Here is a 19450-nt window from a genome sequence, read left to right on the forward strand (position 1 = left end):
CCGGATCTTTTCGCAATGGAAATTTCCTTGACTTTCCTGGGCATAGAGTATCATCGTACCAGTCACACGATACACGATTGCGAAAATGGCAACTTTGGCAAAGGAAGCTTTCTGTTAATAACTGTTGAAATGCTCATAAGAACACTAAGCTGAGAAGCAGGCTCTGTCCCACTGAGGACGTAATGCCAAGAAGAAGAAGAAGTTGCTCTGTATACCTTAGGAGAAAACAAAAAAAACAAATCATAGATTAAACCAACAAACTTTCAAATACCTTATAGATTAAATAAATTTTGATATATTTACAGAAAAAATATATATTCAAAAATTGATGCAATTTATAAAAACTAAATAAAGCGAAGCTTGGTTAATTGATAATCTAAGTAAAAAACGAGATTGCTGTTTTTTGTCCCTCGTTTTTCTTGCGGTGTATGTATACCTAATTGTAATATATCAACCACTCATGAGCAAATATTAGTTATAATATAACCACGATCAAAAAATATAATAATCTGGTAGAATCAGTATCTATGTATTTTTGAACTGTTGTTCAAAAAATAAAGCTCGGCTAAACAAATGTCGACCACTGTAGAGACTGGATCAAAAGAAAGGTACCTCATATCCTTGCTTCATGGACATGTGGTTTCTGGGGGCTGGCCAGCCGCTGTACGAGTCCATATCCTTGGTGTGTTGGCCACATTGCTGATGAAGCGAATGCACCACGAGAACGAATCGAATTCATCATCGTCGTCATCCCGGTCATCGTCGTGGTTGTCGTTGTAGTTCGTGTAGGAGGTCGTCGATGTGTACAGGAGGAAGCCAAGCGTGCCGAAACGAAGATCGAGACGAAGGATTATTCCGTGCGTCGGCAGGATTTCGATTTTCGTTTGAAGTGTAGGTACACATTTGCGTCCAAGAGTCCGGCAACAGAGTGAGGGAGGTTGCAATTACCATGGGCAACGCGGATGGCGGCAATGGCAGATTTCCATCGATGCGTGGGCAGAAAATGAAAGAGAGAGACAAACAAGATTGAGATGAGATTTTGATGGACATCTGGTGCTGCTGCGTTTACATAGATGTAGTATCACGAATATCGATCATTCGAGTTTTTTCCAAGATAACAGGCATGATTTACTGCTGGTGTAATATAGAGTTTCTTTGTAAAGAAATACATTTTTCGTCGAGAGAAGGATCAAATTATCCAGACTAGACATCCCGCGAGCTTTAAAATGTATTATAACCATAAGTTTTTACAATACTACCTCATTTCACTTAGACGTTAAGCATAAGGAAATTCTATTGTCATTCCATAATAGATTTTTTTCGACATTGATCACCATTGATTACACTAGACAACACGGCACAGGTTACAATTTGAGTTTTATATATAACTAGTGGTCCCGGCAAACTTCGTCTTGCCATCAAGTAGGCTGTTGAAAAACGCTATGGATCGTCCCATTCAAAATAACAGCTTCGTTCACGCTCGTTTTTTTTTCGACTTTCCCGGTGAATACCCTAGGATTTTTATACACACAAACACGTCGGAACACTTGACGAACAAAACGGAAAAATAATCATTCAAATCGGTTGACCCGTTCTCGAGCCATTTCGTGACATACAAACAGCACTCCATTTTTATTTATATAGATTAAAGGGGTCTATTTTATAAATCAAGTCGATCAGAATGACTCGACTGGAGTCACTGTCGATCAAAAAATTCGCTCGACACGGCTCCGTAACTCGAGTTTTTCGACAATTGTCACTCTATGTGACCAATGTGACTAGATTACTATGGCAGTCGACGGGTGACATCTAAAATATGCCTGCTTGCTTTGATCGACAGTGATTACAGACGAGTCACATGCATCTGCTCGATTTACAAAATAGATCCCTTGGGGCCTATTTTGTAAAACGAGCAGATTCATGTGACTCGTCTGTATTCATTGTCGATCAAAGCAAGCATGTATATGCTATATATGTATGTCACCCGTCGACTCCCATAGTAATCCAGTCACATAGAGTGACAACTTTCGAAAAACTCGACTGACAGAGCTGAGTCGAGCGATTTTTTCGGTCGACAGTGAGTTCAGTCGAGTCATTTTGACTTATGAAATAGACCCCATATTAATATCTTAACAAGTTATGGTTCAATACTTCTCCATACTATTTTATGATATTCACTATTTGACGTTTAAGCGGTGCCGTGTTATTTACGTGACTATGGCAACGAGTGAATTCGGCACCGATCAAACTCAAAGTCGAGTCTAGTACACGACACTGAAGACGGCCTTACAGTTGAGGTCGAAATACGCGTATCTGTCAAAGGATACAAACTCTAGTGGAATTAAATGGTATAGTACTAAATTCGGTTTTTTCATCTACTTATAGGTATTCTACCTAGCTCGAAGATTTATTACCGCTAAAACGTCAAATTAGTGAACTCGTACAGTGGTCCATACAAAATGACATATTAGTACTGCCCCGTTTTACCAAATTTTCCGATAACTTCCCTAAACTTTTTCGTCACACTAACACGTCGGAGCCCTTCAAGAAGACAACAGTGAAAGAATTGTGCAAATCGGATGTCCTGTTCTCAATTTATTTCGTGACATACAAACACCACTCCATTTTTATTTATATAGATTTCCAGTGTGTTCTAAGGCAACGTTTGTAAAACCATGGTCTTACTTGTCTTCCAAAACCTCATACAGAGCAAAAAATGTCTTGTTGGCCCACTCTAGAATAGGCTATAAAGTGTATTGTTGGTTTGCAAGAATAAAGCAATACAGCATTCCTAATTGGACTGTCTGTTCTTTAAATGCTTAGAAGGACGAGTCAAGTATGAGGTTTATTTAATGTCACCTTTTTTAAAAAGTAATTAAACAAAAAACTACGCAATCAACTTTTTTTGCATTTAATTTTTTTGTTCCATAAAAGAAAATTAATATTTGAATCAGCCTTATAACTGAGTTAAATTCTACAACTTTACTGAAGACAGCACGCCGTTAACTTCAAAATCTTGTGAGTTACTAGCGAGTTTCGAGTTTTTAAGTGTATATTTGAAGTGAATTTTCTCAATTTACAAAAATTACGTTCTCACAGTTTTTGCAGCAAGAGTTGCCTATTGTATGGCCTTTCTAATGCCACTTAAAGAAACACTTCATCGAACCAACTCCAAGAGTTATGGGCATCTAAAGATTTCAAAGTTTTTCACTTAAATTTGCTTATAACTTCGAAATCATAAGAATTACAAACTTGAGATGTTCAGCAAAAATGTCTATCTTTTCTTCTTCTGCAACTCTTCTGAAGACTACATTCACGTAAAACTGAAAATAAAAAAGTTAGATCAAAATAACTGATTTTTTGGGTCCACTCTAGGTTAAAACTTTCAAAATCTATTTACTTAGCTCAAATGAAGAGCTAGATCAAAAGTGTCTTGGACAAAGTTGTTCAAAATAACATTTTCTAAAAGTTTGCAGAAGAGCGCAGCCACAAATTTCTTCAAATAAAAAAGTTTGAGTCAAAATTTTAACCTAAATAAGGGCCACCCTATTCAACTTTTTTCTTAAAAGATGCAAAACTCAATTACGAACAACTTCTCTGAAGACATCGAACGTCTAAAAACGACGAGAACAAAGAAAACACTTTTTTCCGGATAAATTGTCGAATCGGTCCATTGTGCAATGTTGTAACTTTGGAACAAATTTCGAAAAAAAATATTATCAATTTTAGACAAAAATTATTGCAATCTTCTATTGCAACGATAACTGAAAGCTTTTTTTCCCTATAAGCAGGTGAAATAAACTCACCTGTAAAAAAATCTGATCTGCTACGGCAAATGAAATGTAATATGTTGTTAACACAATGTAAATAGAAGCTTAGTTTAAGTTTAGCAAATTAGGATGATAGTGTTCTCTATCACTGAACACCTAGAGATAAGAAATGAATGTCATGTTTGAAATTATAGTAATAAAGATAAAAATGTATTTGAAATTTATACATTTCTAACTTTTTTATAAAAGTATGAAAATTGACCCATTGGGTTATAGAGACTGAAATTGGTTCGCATTAGGAATGTTAGGAAATTAAATTAGTTTCAATCGAAATATCACTACATTTCCTACTGCACCATAGCAGCCGACTCAGCAATTCATCCGAACTCTCAACCCAACAAAGGACAATAGCATCGCTTGGACCATCCATCTATTCCGAAGACCGAAAGGCGCTTTTCGCGCGAAAAAGACGTAGCCAGAAAATCATAACTCGTGCTCTCCGCGAAATGAAAAAAAAAAAATATCACACTCTCCCTTTTTCCCCGTCCGACGGTGTTCGCTGAACACCTCACTTAGACTTCGCGGACGGTCGCGAGTTGCTTCCTGCCAACTCTAATTTTCGTCCTGACAGTCGCCCACGATAGGGTGTCGGCTATGGGCCCAATAAAGGTATGCGATATGCCTGTATTTTCAACTTTTCTAATCTAAGCTCTTCGCGTTCGCCTTGGGCACTTGTTAATTAGTTTTTGTAATCTCGTTCCACTATCTAAAAAACAGGAGAGCCAGATCTACCGGTTAGGCGTCGCGTATAAACCATGTGATCATTAAGAGGTGGGGGGCCTTTGTCGGCAAAATTACCTCGACAAGGTCATCCACGTGGTTTTATCGAATTAACAATTTGTAGAATTCCATTATCATATCTTCAAAAATAATATCAAAATTTACATGTATCCCAAAATTCTTCATGTTTTAAAAGACAGCCATTTATAAAAAAACTGAGCATTTCCAATTATCATTACATTGTCCCATGTGGCCTTATTATTCTTTTTCTATATAGGCTAGCATATCTCTCTATAACAAAAAAAACTCACCTATTAACCCCCAGTTTTAAAACAATTTTAGAAACTATGGGAGTTCTCCAGCAGCCTCATTTTGATTTAACGTCTTCTTGTAGTCATAAGCTTCCACCAACAATTCAGGAATAATATAAGACCTTTTCCTTATCGCAGTCCAAATTTGCCTGAAACACCAAAGATTCAGAAAATCTCAGAGTTTCATAATATTTATCCCGAACGCCGAGGTTCCAAACACGAAATTATTGGATGAATCTTAAAAGAAAAAAAACATTCCGGAAGAACTGCTTGGAGTATTTTAAGAGGAATTCCTCGAGAATTATTAAGAAAAATCTCTGATAGTATATTATAACATAATTTTCAATTATACATTTCGTTCATTGAAATCATGTCTGGGCTTGGTTTATGAACAGCACCTAATGCTTAGCCAGAAAACAGAATATAAATTAGGTCTTTGTATGTTTGGACAACGGGCTGTCGGATTTAGAAAATTCTCTCAAAGTTATGTTTCTGAAGTGCTCCGACGTGTTTATGTGCATAAAATCCCGGGATATTCACCGGGAAAGTTGAAAAAAAAACGCGATCAATGGAACTAGAGATGGGCAAACATGTTTTAATGAGCAGTTCCCGTTTGTTCCGTTCTCGTAAGCGAACTAGTTATTTTGAACCGTTCTTTCGTTCTTTTGAAAGTTCTTTTGATTTTCGCTTTACAGATAATGTATTACGACTTATAAAACATTTTGTTTTAATCAACGTACAAATATTCTGCTGAATTATGGTCTTATTATTGATTAAAACTTGTGTTCCTCAGAAAATTGAACAAAATACATTCCATTTTGAAACAAGTATAAACAATTTAGTGTGAAATAAATTATTAAATGTAAATAAGGATGTAGAGCTACTTGAGCACTTCCAAGAATCACTTTGACATGGGCGGTTTTTCTCGGCCGACTCGTCTGAAACTTTGCCATGAAAAGCACTGGCAGCACTGTAGCTCGTTAACAAGTGTTTTGCACGAGCTCCGTAATTTTCTTCCGAAAAGCTGAAAAGCTTTAGTAATATTACTAAAATCGCTTGCTTAGAGTGTCTAGTGCTATCGGGAATACGTGTAAACTTTGTTAGCCATCAATCTAGAAGTAGGAGAAAAGTTAGCTTTGATCTTTGCTACCACCGCGTCGCGAACATAACCTCGAATTTCTACGCGAGTGATGTAAACTAGGAATAAAGAATTGCGGTAGTATCACCAATGACAAAGGATATACAGTGAAACCTCCATGAGTCGATATTGAAGGGACCATCGACTCATGGAAATATCGAGTCATGGAACAGCAATCCTTTGGAAACCTGTTTCAAGGGACCATCATAGTAACCATGAAATTTTGTTTCTAGTATGGTTCCATGAGTCGATATCGAGTCATGGAACATCGACTCATGGAGGTATCACTGTATGCAAGGCCTGTGGATTCGAAGAATCAATCAAGGAAGTAGGAAAGAGAAACAAGAAAAACGATCAAAACTCCAAAAAGAACTTGAAGGCGCTCGGTCGGCATCTAAAAAAGCAGTTCGAACGATTGAAAAACCAGCTTCAGTCATCAGAACAACTTCTCGAACGACAGTCAGAGCAAAGAGATTTAGTTCAAAGCTTGGAAACAAATCTTGAAGTATTCAAGTCCGGCGCTAAGTTAGCCAACACTTGCCTTCAGAGTGTAAACAGGTACCGAATAGCTATCAACAAGATCTCCTACCGTGTTGGAGAAAACGTTGAAAACCTAGTGCGAGGAGTCTTAAACTCTTTGAGTATTATCGAACAGGAGGCACATATTACCGACACATTAATTCAAAATTCCGGTAAAGGTTCTCAAACTGTATTTTGGAAGCCACAAGCAACCATCACCAAATTTTTATGGTAGATAGCTAATATAATGGACCGTTTTCCCTCAAAAAATTACGTTGGTATTCCGATAGGGTTTTGAGATATTTGAGTTTTTGTGACAAAAATGATGTTTTTTAATGCAAAAAAAATTTTTTTTTACTGTGTGTATTTTTTTTGGAATCTTTATTTAGTTGTCTAACTTTGTTTCTTTAGTTGTCTAACAATCGAACGAACCGTTTTTGCTGTGCAGCTTTTTGAATATTTTTGAACCATTTTCACATACACCCCTTTAAAAAGTTAGTCGTGACTCAACTTGAAGATTTGATATCGGAAAATGACGATTTAGATGGAACTGAAAAACTGTGCAAAGTTTCAGATATTTTTGAAATGGTCGATCAGAATCGACTTGCATGCCTCCGTGGAATCCCTCAAATACCTTTAAACTCTAATATGTGTTGCTTATCTTGACAGATAGACCTATTTTGTCTGCGACTTACAGACTTCTTCAGTATCGAGTGCTCGACTTTTTTGCAAAAAGTGAAGTGTTAAAGTTCAATTTGTAGTTTTAAATGTTTGTTATTCATTCAATTCTGTTCGATTCATACTCCATTATCAAAGTTACCCAAAAACAGAAAACCAATTTTGGATTATTTAAAAAAATATATATCCATTCAAAATATTTTTTTTTTGCAATCTATCGACTGCAATCGAGAGCTAGGATGCCAGTACTTCTTTTAAAAATATAAATTATAATTCTTTGAAACAGCATGCATAAATATTCAAGTTTTCTTCGAAAAAACTATCAAAGTTACCCCATTTTACGGTACTGTCTATTCAGTCGCTCAGAATCCGAAACCTTGCGCTGCGTCTCAAACAAAGGAAATTCATCGATTAGGTCTTTATCCGAAACGACTCAGTGTTAGTTCGATTGACTAATCAGAAAAGATGCACTCCCATCTCAGATACCAATCGACTGCTGCAACAGACAGCTACGGCTATTCAACGGACGAGTCATCGATCTTCTATGACGCCATATCTGCGGATAGTCTGGGTAACTCCCACCAGAAGCAACAAATAAACGATCAGTAATATTACTAATAACAAAAGTACGACCTTGGCAGCCAACGGTAGTCACCAACAAACAGAGCCGTAGCGTTACTTCATGTCGCCCTTGGCAAACCTTCATTTGTGCGCCCCTAATAAAAGTGGATTCTACCCCATTACCCCGAATCCTATTACCCCGAATGCCATCAACTCGAACGCCATTACCCCGAATTCCAAAACCCCGAACGACCTATCAACCCGAATGACATTACCCTGCATTCCAAAATCATGGTGAAATGTCATCAATATCATCATATCGAGATAAGTGTAAATTAGGGGAAATAGTATTCGGAGTATTGGAATTCAGGGTGAATGCATTCGAGGAAATTACATTCGGTGTAATCTGCCCATAAACGCATAATTGTCCCATGTGAATAGGAAATCCAGCAAACATGGGACTGACATGCGTAATGGGGTAGAACCATATTCTAGAAATGCATATAAACTCGTTTTCTATAGCCGGAAAAATATCATGCTAAGTCTCAAATTTTTTCTAAAATTTGAAGTACAGTAAACTGATTGCAAAACGCTAAAATTTCTTGTTTATGAGAAGTTTAAAAAATTTAAAAATTTTCGTGAAATGCATTGAGCAAAAATGAAACTCTGAAAAAATACCAAGTATTTTTGAGAGAATCTGCTTGACATTAGATTTGTTTAGACTGTTTCTGCAATTTTTCAGAAGAAATCAACAGTTGATTCTGTCAATGAAATTCTCAGCATATTTTTTTTTCTTCTCAGGAAAAAAAAACTCTTTAAATTTACATGGAACTTATCTTTTTTCTCAATACAAGCCAAAATTCATCCAAGTCAATTAAAGTAGTTGAAAGGGCTTACTACAAAATTATATCAATTTGAGAACATTCTTGTGCAAAAACAAGTCCCCAATATTTGACTTAGTTGTCCCAATATACGATAAGATTTCTTCCCATAATTCTCCCCGTCTAAAATTGCATAAGATTCGTTCTCAAGGTTTTTTCAATATCTCAAACTATGATACATTAAAACTGTTATTGACTAAATTTTCTCAAAGATTGAGAAAATGCCTGTTAAGTAAAGAAAAATATAAATGATATTGATATAAAATTTGGCCTATTTGATAATAAAAAAAGATTAATAAAATTGTTCTAATTGTTAAAAAAAAGTTCATTCTCATTTACGGCCTTATAATTAAATATAACATCACAAATCAGATTTATGTGTAAAACAGTTTAAACAGCTTCTAGAGCTCTTAAAAAGATAATGCTGCTTAAACTATAGTAAAAAAATACGACGTAAATTTCAGAAAATATTCAACGAATTAATATTGATAATGCCAAGAACTTCCAAAAGACAATTTTACACCGTCTTCAGCCAAAGGCTGTACAAACTGAACGATCGCTAACATTAGGCAACGGACAACACGAGACACCCAGTAGCCCAGTGATGAATTTTTCTTTTGACGAAAAGCTTCCACCGACTGGAGCGGAAATCGAACCCACACCTCGTAACACAATAGGCCTGGTCAGCTGACACCGCTAAACTTCATCCTATGAATTCTACTATCTTTTTAGAAGCATTAAGCGTACACTTTTTAAAAATAACCTTGATATTTTCAATTTTGCACTGTTACGATTTCAATTTATTTTTTTTATTTTTTTAACTGTGAGGCACCTCCTTTAGTAACGCTTTCTCTAAAATTTTGCTAAGTGCTAATTTTGGCACCCCCTCAACCCTGGCGCCCTTGGCGGGTGCCAACATGGCCAACCGCACGCTACGGCACTGCCTACGAATTGGGCATTTGAACGTTCGTGGAATCGAACGACACATCGATGGAGTTAAGTTAATTCTCGACGAAAAGCAGTACCACTTCTTCGGCCTGAGCAAGACCATACATAAAGTCAGCGCACCCGTCGTACCCATCATGATTCCAGGCTACGACATTCGCTACCCTGTGGGAGAGGACGGGGTTCCAAAACTTGTGGAGGAGTAAGATTGTATGTGGCTAAAATATCAAGGTCACCACAGTCAACAAATCTTCTTTCGACTCGGCTGTTACCATTGCTCAACGAGTGGAATACCTAGCTGTTAGAGCAAAAGTTAACAACTACAACGTGGGTGTAGTGGTGCTGTACAACCCGTCTTGCAACGGCCAATTACTAATCCAAAGATATGAAAGTCTTCTGCTTGACCTGCTTGAGTACAACTTCGACAGGGTCTACATTGTCGGGACTACAACATCAACGTTTCTTCCACGCAACCTTCTGGTAATCTTACCGGTCTGTAACGACTGCACTTTCAACCTGAGTGTCCTGTACACTCCCCCTACTCGGATTACGGAAACCAGCTCTACCACAATCGACTTTCTAGTCGCCGACTCTCCCGACTTAATTGTGAAGTCTGCGATCTACTGGTAACTCCATTTCTGATCACGATATTGTCTATCTTATCGCCGATATACAGGTACGTAAGCCGCCTGCAAAAAGTCGAACCTTCAGGAATTTCCGTTAAGTAAACCAAGTTCACCTTCAGGCGGATTTTCAAGCAAGAGAACACCAACCAATTCTGAACTGCCCTGACGTCGCTAGTAAGGCGTAACTGGTTACTGCTGAGCTGCAACTTCTCCTTGATCGACATGTGCCTGAGCAAACAATCACAATACGTGATCATCGCATGCCCTGGATTAACGGCGATATCGAACAAGCAGTAAAACGCAGAGACCTAGCAATCCAACTCTATTCGAGGAACCCCAACCTAGCAAGAGGCGATGGCATGACTACTGCGCAAAACGTGACAGAGTAAGCACGCTGACCTCAGCCGCGAAGAAGAGGCATGCAGACATGAATTTTTCTCCTGAGCTACCTGCAAAGAAACTCTGGAGCAATCTCCAAAGAGACGGTATACACAACAGTACCAAACGTAATGTGGTCGATACGCAGATAAATGTCGACCAGCTGAATCAGTTCTTTGATGAGGGCCATCTACATCTCCAACGGTCAGAACAACAGATAGCTTCACCCTTAATTTCGTGCGGAGCGAACAACGTCCTTGGGAACAATGCTATCCGCCAACGGTTTGAATTTCGACATGTGGCTGATGTTTCACAGAGGATCTACAAGATATCAGCTAATGCGACTAGTTCGGACCACATCCTCATATCTTTCGTAAAAATGCTGTGTCGTTCCATACTACCATTCCTTGTAAATCTTTTCAACACCATCATAGGGTTGCACACATTTCCAGATATTTGAAAAAAAAAAACATAGTTACTCCAATACCAAAAGCAGCCAGTCCACTTCAGCCAAAGGACTTCCGACCGATTAGCGTGCTCCCGGCCATCTCTAAGGTTTTTGAAAAAATACTACTTTACCAGATCATCAAGTACCTAAAGGCAGCTGACCCGCCTCTCCTCGATAAGCACCTATCCGGGTATAGGAAGAATCACAGTACTACGACTTCAGAGGGAATTCGGTTTTGACCAGTCAGCTGTCCAGTTGATGGAGTCCTTCTTACAAGATAGAAACCATGTGGTCAAGCTTGGAGAAGAAATCTCGGCAGAAAGGATTCTTGTAGATGGTACTCCTCAGGTATCGTGCCTCAGTGCGTTGTTGTTTAGTTTATTTATCAGCAGCCTACCATCCATGCTAAAGTGTGAGTATCATCTTTACCCGGATGATCTCCAGATCTACGTATCCAGATCTATTGATAACGTAGATTGGTTGGTTCACAATATCAACGAAGATTTGGGCTCCATAGAATACTGGGCAGCAATAAACAACCTTTTCCCGAATCCGAAGAAAACCCAAGGCATAGTTTTCTGTAAGGCAGGACGGATCACTCCTAGTCTCGATATTAGGTTCTGCGGGGAGACCATCGACCTAAGTGACAAAGTTGTTAATCTCGGATTGGTAATCGATAAAAACCTAAAATGGACGGATCAGGTCAACGAGACGACGATGAAAGCGTATAACATCCTGCGAACATTTCGTCAATTTACACCAGTGCTATCTCCCCAAGTTCTGCTGAAACTGGTACCAGCGGTAGTGCCGGTTTTCACTTACTGCGACATTGTTTACTATCCCGGCCTCACCGTGGAAATGAAAGAAAGGCTGCATCGATGTTTGAAGTCTTCGCTTCATCTTCAGATTAAATTGATTCAACACAACCTTCCGGTTATGATCTTCCACGCAACTACCGTCAACGAATATGCTGTTTTTACCGCCAGGCGTGGGACAAGAAACTTCCACAGTACATCCAGCAGCATCTCTAGCGAGGATTAATGGAACATGCGAGAACCCTCCTGTTGCCGGCGCACACAACGAGCAAAAAGAAGAGCCTGCTGATATACGGAATCTCGCATTGGAACAGATTACCCATCGGAATTGAGACCAGACCTACATTAGCGACATTCAAACTAGCGCTAAGAATCCAGGATTAGATTCAACGATAATCAGTTCATTAACAAATTACATTGTTTGCTATTACAATTACAATTACTTCAATACTACGCATATTGTGACCAAAAATCCCACTGCCGAAGTGAATCTAAAATGCCAGGAATATGATCTGGCACCCTATATAAGTTTATTTAACGCGCTTTTATTTTTGCGCGCCAAGCATTGTCCGTCCGTATCCAACCTCATCCAACTAATCCCGACAAACGTTGAATGAATGAAATGAAAAGCGACAACAATTCACCACTCACACAATCATATTTCATTCGTTGCTGATTTTTCGCACCGAATTGTAATCAGCGTTCAGTGGTGGAAATGTTCACAAAAAATGTTCAAGGCAAACATGACAGACTCGCGAACAGGCTTGATGTGAGTAAGTTCACACCCGCCTGCTCAGAAGAAAAAACCTACCAAAAGAAATAGCAAAAAGTTCGCAAACATTTACTCGCGAGTTATCAAGAAAGATGTGATTTATTGTGATTTTGACAGGCAAGCCAATTATATATCTATCATATTCACAGTAAACTACCAGTTTGTTGTCAAACCCTTGAAAACCCTTGTAGTGAAATCGAAAATAAAAAAAATCGTCTCTTAGGATGCCATGGAATTCCATGGTTTCGTTTCGAGTGGTACAGCGGGGGATTTTTAGGCTCAAAATCCGCACACTTTATACAAATAGTAAGTGTTTTGAACGAATCGTTCTAAATATTACATACCCTTATGGTCCGACTGCAGAGTCCGAGCGTTAATTGAAAAATGCTAGCGAGGAGATTCATTCGCGCGCGTTGTCCGTGGAAATAGGGGAATGAAAAAGAAGTTATCCAGTGGACAGGACCCCATTTCCGCGGCCGTCGGAATAGAGCGATGAGTGAGAGCAAACGAAAGAAGCGGGAATATTTAAAATACTGAAAAAATTAGCTTAAGGGTGGAAAATTTTTATATCAAAGTTATTTTTTAATTGAATTTTTTTTCTTCTTACCACTTTCTCTCTGTGTGCCCGCGCTGGCCGGTGATGAGTTCTTTGAGCGGAGCTAACGTGGAGAGATTCAGTGAGCAAAAATGAAGACGGAAAGAAAAGTGTACTCGGTTCGGCGGAAAACGCACCCCAGGATATAGTGCGAGAGGGTTGTTTTGCCGCTGGGGTTGGAGGGAGGGCCGATGACCGTTTGGTGGGGTGGGAAAATTAGTGGGTGGTAATTTCGGAATAGAAGTATAAGTACAATAGCTTGCTTTGCATTTATTCGGGAAAAGTGTGCTATTGCGAACTCCATCCAAAATGAGTCAATAATATCAGACATTGTGTCCGGTAATTTTTAATTTAGATTGAATTTTAAACATTTTTTCGGTTTCATTGCATGCATAATAACAATCGGGCATTGCATAAGTCGTTCTCATTTGATACAGAAGCACGATCAAAGCAAGCGAAGAAAAACATCCTAGGTATCTGTAGCGCTCCATGATTGGCAAGAAGCAGCGAACAAGAGCCCCAAAGAGAGGACGATGATAAAACTAATATGTCTCGCTTTACCATTGAGGTAAGGTGTTTGGAGGTTTGGAGCTTGTTTAGAAGAGTTTTATCATGGACTGCTACCTTCCCATGATAATCAGAGCTGTAATGATGTGCTGCAAGTCATTATTGTTGCAGAGTGAAATAAGCAAGAGATTCTCTCAATTTTCTCAGGATTCAATCTCTGATAACAACATTATATTCGCATTGCATATTGTGTAATTATTTGATGTCCTGCAGCTTTATAGACTTGCCAGCAAAGGTGAAAAACTATGCCGTGCTATTTGAACTACAAATGTGATGATGTGATAAACGTCAGTTGTTTGCACCCATTCATTTTGATCCTTGTTAAATGTTTAATTTAAGCTGTAAATTTAAAGAACCATTATTGCAGGTAATAAAGTATCTACAATAGCTACGTGGTATTTTCTAGAATTTTCGTCCGTTTTTTCAGGAATTCTATTTTTCATATCTAAAACAATCATGATAAATTCTTAGATAAATCCCTGGAAGTATTCTAGGATAAATGGTTTAAGCATTTAAAAAATTTTTCAAGAATTTGTAAATAAAATCCTGCAATAAATTGCAAAAATGTTTCCAGAGAAATTCTTGGTCAAGGGCTCAAAGGAACCTTCACCTTAATTTTGAAAAAAAAATCTTATAAATCCCAAGGGGTATCTATTTGGAAATAACATGTTAGGCTCTTAAAGATGTCTTTAACGAAAATGTTGGAATTAATCCCAAGGAAACTGCAGGAAGAGTCACTGAAAAAGGGTATCTACTCATATATAGAAATAAAATTCTTTGATATTTCTAGGTTTTCCAGATTAAAAAAAATCCAGGTTTAAGAAATTTTCCTAAATACATATATAATTGACGTTAGTCACCTGAATCGTTAAATTCAGGTGACTAAAAATTTTCAAATAAAAATAAATGATTTGAAAGTGTCTTTGATTATCAAAAACAGATATAAAAAAATATTCTATTTGATCTTAGAGAAAAAAACCTTTCCCTTAAAATGGGATTCAGATTTATGGACATCCAGCGACGTTGGGCCGAACGCCGTTAGGCCGAATATCGTTAGGCCGAAAATCGTTAGGCCGAATATCGTTAGGCTGAGGGCCATTTGGCCGAATATCGTTAGGCCAAAAGGTTCGTTAGTTCTATTGAACCATAAGGCCACAATATTCGCTGTGATATATAACTAGAAAGAACAGCCTTTGATTAAAAGAAGGAAAGAACACTGACGAATGCCATTTGAAAAAAGTAGTAAATGATCAAATGTTATTTCGGCCTAACGACCCTTTCGGCCTAACGGTATTCGTCCTAATGGCCTTCGGCCTAACGACATTTGGCCTAACAGCATTCGGCCTAACGACCTGCACCCCCAGCGACGTAGGGGGGCATGGGGCAAGAGCGACACTCGGGGCAATAGTGCCACTTCTAATTTCAGTTCAAATCATTTTTTTATGTTAAACTCAGGATAAGAATAAATTGAGTACTAATTGAGGGCTGTGTAAATATTACAGTTTAAAATGTTTAGAACAAAAAAATAGAAAAATGTCCTTAACTCATCAACGCGAAAAATGCTAAATATTATAAGAATGTAAGACTGGAAAACAAAGTTTGACTCCCAATAAATACAAAACATATTGATTTTTCCGCACAGTATTGATAATTTTCAATTGTTCAATATAGCTGTGAGGAAATTTTATTGAAAGAGCCCCTTTGACATTAAGTTTTACATATATAAAAACAGTATGTCCTATGGAGCAAGAGGGACACCGCAATTTTCTCATATAAAATCAAATGAACTTTTATTTTTCTCGTTAAATATTGCATTAAATCAATGTTTCCTTCTAAATAAAATAAAAAAAAAAAATTTTGGACATTCAAAATGCTTTCCGAAAATTTTATCTATTATTGTTACAGTCAAATAAGATGAAAACTAAATTAATTTCGTAAAATTATTTTTTAACTATAAGTCAATTTTTATCCCTCAGTTTTTATTTTTACATACTCTAGAATTTATCGTTTAGGCGGGGAAATGATAATATACAGAATTTGTGGCATTTTGCTCTGGTGGTCTTCTTGCCCCATACGAGTGGCACTCTTGCCCCATGCCTCGTTTAAAAACCTCATAAGAAGGGACTTTTTAAAAAATCTCAAATCATCATGTGTTTCTTATATTTTTGAAATCTATCGATAACATCATTTAGAACAAGAGGTGAACTTGCCCCTACACTGGAATGATCTTAAAAAATAGTGCTAATCAACCATGATTTGAACCTATATATCTTAAGGTGTCCTTCTTGCCCCCAGCCCCCCTACCCAGAACATTTCACTGGAGGGCGTTTTGTATTCTTTCCTAGTTGATATCTTGGGGAAATCAGGACTGGTACCGACTGCTAGTCTTGGAAATGAGAACATAAGAGAACCCTTGCCTGAGAGAAAAAAAAACAAACGTAAACCAAAAATAAAACCTGTAAATTATGAATACAAATATGAACCTAACAGGAACCACGACAAAAGGGTTTGATTCTTCATTTGGTCAGATATTTTTCTAGGAATATTTCTTAGACTTTTTAGTGGAATTCCTCGTGACGTTACGACTGTTCGTTTCACTGTAAATTTCTTTCACATATTACTCCAAAGACCTCTTCGGAGTTTGATTTGTGATTTGTTTTTGTCTCAATTACGAATATCTTCAATCCCCGTGGGTAAAATCATCGGAAAACGTTCTTCCTGGTGAATATTTCTGAATTACTATCGGTTGTCATATTTACTGATGCTATATTACGTATGGGAAAACGTTTTAAGCATTTCAATTTATCAAAATTTTTGACATTTAACAGCATTGGTTGAGACAAAAAATGACTTTGAAAAACATTTGGAATAATATGCCTTTAGAGACCCTAACCAAAAGTGGTGACTTTTAAGATACATGCAATAAAATAGCGACCAAGACTCTTGAAAGGGACCTGCTTACCTGAAAAAGTACTATTTTTCTTATCTGTTGAAATTTTTACTCTTTTCTTACAAAATTGGGAAACTTAGAACTGTATTTGCCTTTACCAACTTGGCAATTTTAAATCATGCTCCTTTGTTTAAACAAGTATTTCTCGGAATAAATATTAATCACTAACAAATGAAGGACTGTCAAGTAGCGTTTCAATAGAAACGCAGCAGATGTTTTTTTATTTTAATTTGACTACTGTTTTGCATTAATTTCCCTGAATGTAGCCTAAATGCCCTGAGTATTCAAGGTTTTTCAAGGGTTTGAATAAAATTCCTTGAAAATTCTAGATTTTTTCTAGGCACCATGTAACACCATGTAACAATTCTTGGAGAACTTTAAGTTTTAAGTTTTTTTTTTGTAAAAATACTTGGTGGAATTTTTTAAGTAATTTTTGGTGTCATGCTTTGAAAAAAAAATCCAGGTAGAATTTTTGGAGGCATCTTGAACGAAATTCTTGGAGAATGTGCAGAAAAGTAATGAATTTCAGTTGAAACTATTCTATAATGTAACGAAAAACTAAACACGGTAATACGAGTAGTGAAACTAGTCGTAATGTCACATGAAGTGATAAAAGCTTTGAAATACCTGTGTTGAAATTATTGGTCTCTTTACTAAGACGTGGGATCTCTTAAGTACCTATTTTCATGATGTACAAACATTTTGTTTTCGGTGTTCATATTTTTACGTTGTTCAAATGATTCCTTGCAGCTCCTTTGTAGAATGATCTTCTCCAAAATCAACCGTTCAGGAGCAAAAATATTTCATACAAATTGCATTCAAAAATCAAAGGTTACTCTTGAATCAAAATCGCATTTTATATTAAAGTCACTTATTCCACTATACCGAAAATATATGTTAAATTTAAGCCATGGTCGGTGTCTAACCCATTTGACATGGAATTCGTCTTAGACAAATTCATTAGTTTCTGAATTTTCTACAAAAAACCGCATTATTTAGTATATTATTGATTTGAATTAATTACTTCATTATTACATGCAACTGAAAAGATAAAGTGCTTAGAATAAGAGTCAAGTGTCAGTATGCCGCCGTAGTTAAATGATAAAAATTTCAGAAAGATAGTGAAGCGTTGCAAAATGTGGCGTTCTTCGTGGAAGGGGATGGGGGACTCCACTTGGAAGTACCAAACGTAGGTACTGGACATCATAAATGATGTCCATAGCGCGAAATGACCAGAGGGAGTCGTAGCTACGGTCCTTCCACTACGGCAACGACGATGACGACGACGACGACGACAACGATGATACTGATGTCTATATGCATAGTGAGAGGGAGAGAGAAGGAGGAATCGCTAGAATGAAGCCCCCGCCACGCTGTGTTAAAAGGGGATTATTATGCAACTTTCATGCCTAGAAGAGCAATTCCAGTTGAAAAGCCTTCAGATTTACTGGAACGAATCAAATTTTTCACACGTGAAAGTTGATGAGTGGTCGAATGTCCATGGTGGAATCCGAACTGTTCATTGGCAAACATTGAATTTTCTTTGATGTGGACCATCATTCTGTTCAAAATGACTTTTTCAAAAAGTTTACTGATGGAGAAAATCAAACTGATTGGACGATAGCTAGAATCTTCTGCAGGATTTTTTGGTTGGTTTTAAAATGGGTACAACCTTAGCATTTTTCCATTTGTCAGGAAAATATGCCAATTGAAAACATTTGTTAACTATTTCAACTAAGCATGATGAGCTACTTTCTGGAACATTTCTTGATGAGTGTTGGCGCGTTAACCGTGGCCAACTCCGTTCGGGTCGGGGTGGACTGTATTTTCGGAATGAAAGGAACAACACCACTGATTCTGCTAGTCCACAGTACACTTTACTTTATTGCACTACTTCACTACACTGTTCACTATTCACTACTGTTCACTATACTTTCACTCGATGTATACTCGCGGTGGGTTAAAACAAGACTTATTCCTAGTGCGGAGCGGTGCGGTATTTATATCAGCTCATTTGTGTTCTAGAGGTTTCGACGGTACTCATTCTCGAAGGTGCTCATTCTCGAAGCTTCTGGAACAGCACTCACTGACGGACCTCAATGGAACTCTCGTTGGGGAAACTTCACTCATAGGGAACTCACGGCACGTGAGTTCCTGTTGGTAACTCACATGGTACTCACGCTCACTGTTGATACTCGTGTACTCAGTGGCGTAGTCAGGGTGGGTCGAGAAAAGGCTACATTCGGATAAACTTTGAGTTGCACATGTTTATGGCTCGTTCCGTACGGAACAATGAGGATGTAGAAAGTTCCATCCAGGGGCTTCCATTTTATTGATATTGTTTTCAATAATAGTTCTCACTTGTTCCAAATCAGTCTCCCAAGAGTTTTCGCAAACGTTCACTTGATAAAGATGTTTTTGAAATCTTGAGTAACTTGATTGTGCGCGCTTTCAGACTGAATACCAAATTTTTAAGCTTTTTTGCAATTAGTAATAATTTGTTTTCCTCTTTCAATGCCGATATTGGCTTCAAAGGTTTTTTTTAATTAAAGATAGTTTCTAAAAGGGCTTAGACCCAGGGTTCATTTGAGAAATCTTGTTTCCAAAATTTTTGGTTCTTGTTTGAGAAAAGTGTTTTAGTTAGGCAACTTGTTTCTCATGATCAAACGTAACTTCCCGTGAAAGAAAATCTGAGATACATGAAAGTTTCCTAAAA

General features: G+C 37.5%; 1 protein-coding gene across 2 annotated transcripts in view; it reads right to left on the reverse strand.

The window, feature by feature from the left end:
- LOC5575987 (zinc finger protein rotund) overlaps positions 1–19450 on the reverse strand; it is a 371609-nt gene that overhangs the window by 106244 nt on the left and 245915 nt on the right. For both annotated transcript variants that reach the window (XM_021851475.1, XM_021851474.1), the window contains exon 3: positions 613–699. In XM_021851475.1, the coding sequence (XP_021707167.1) occupies positions 613–699 (87 nt within the window). The remainder of the gene's footprint in view (positions 1–612; positions 700–19450) is intronic.

Source organism: Aedes aegypti, chromosome 3 (genome assembly GCF_002204515.2).
Source record: "Aedes aegypti strain LVP_AGWG chromosome 3, AaegL5.0 Primary Assembly, whole genome shotgun sequence".
NCBI lineage: Eukaryota > Metazoa > Arthropoda > Insecta > Diptera > Culicidae > Aedes > Aedes aegypti.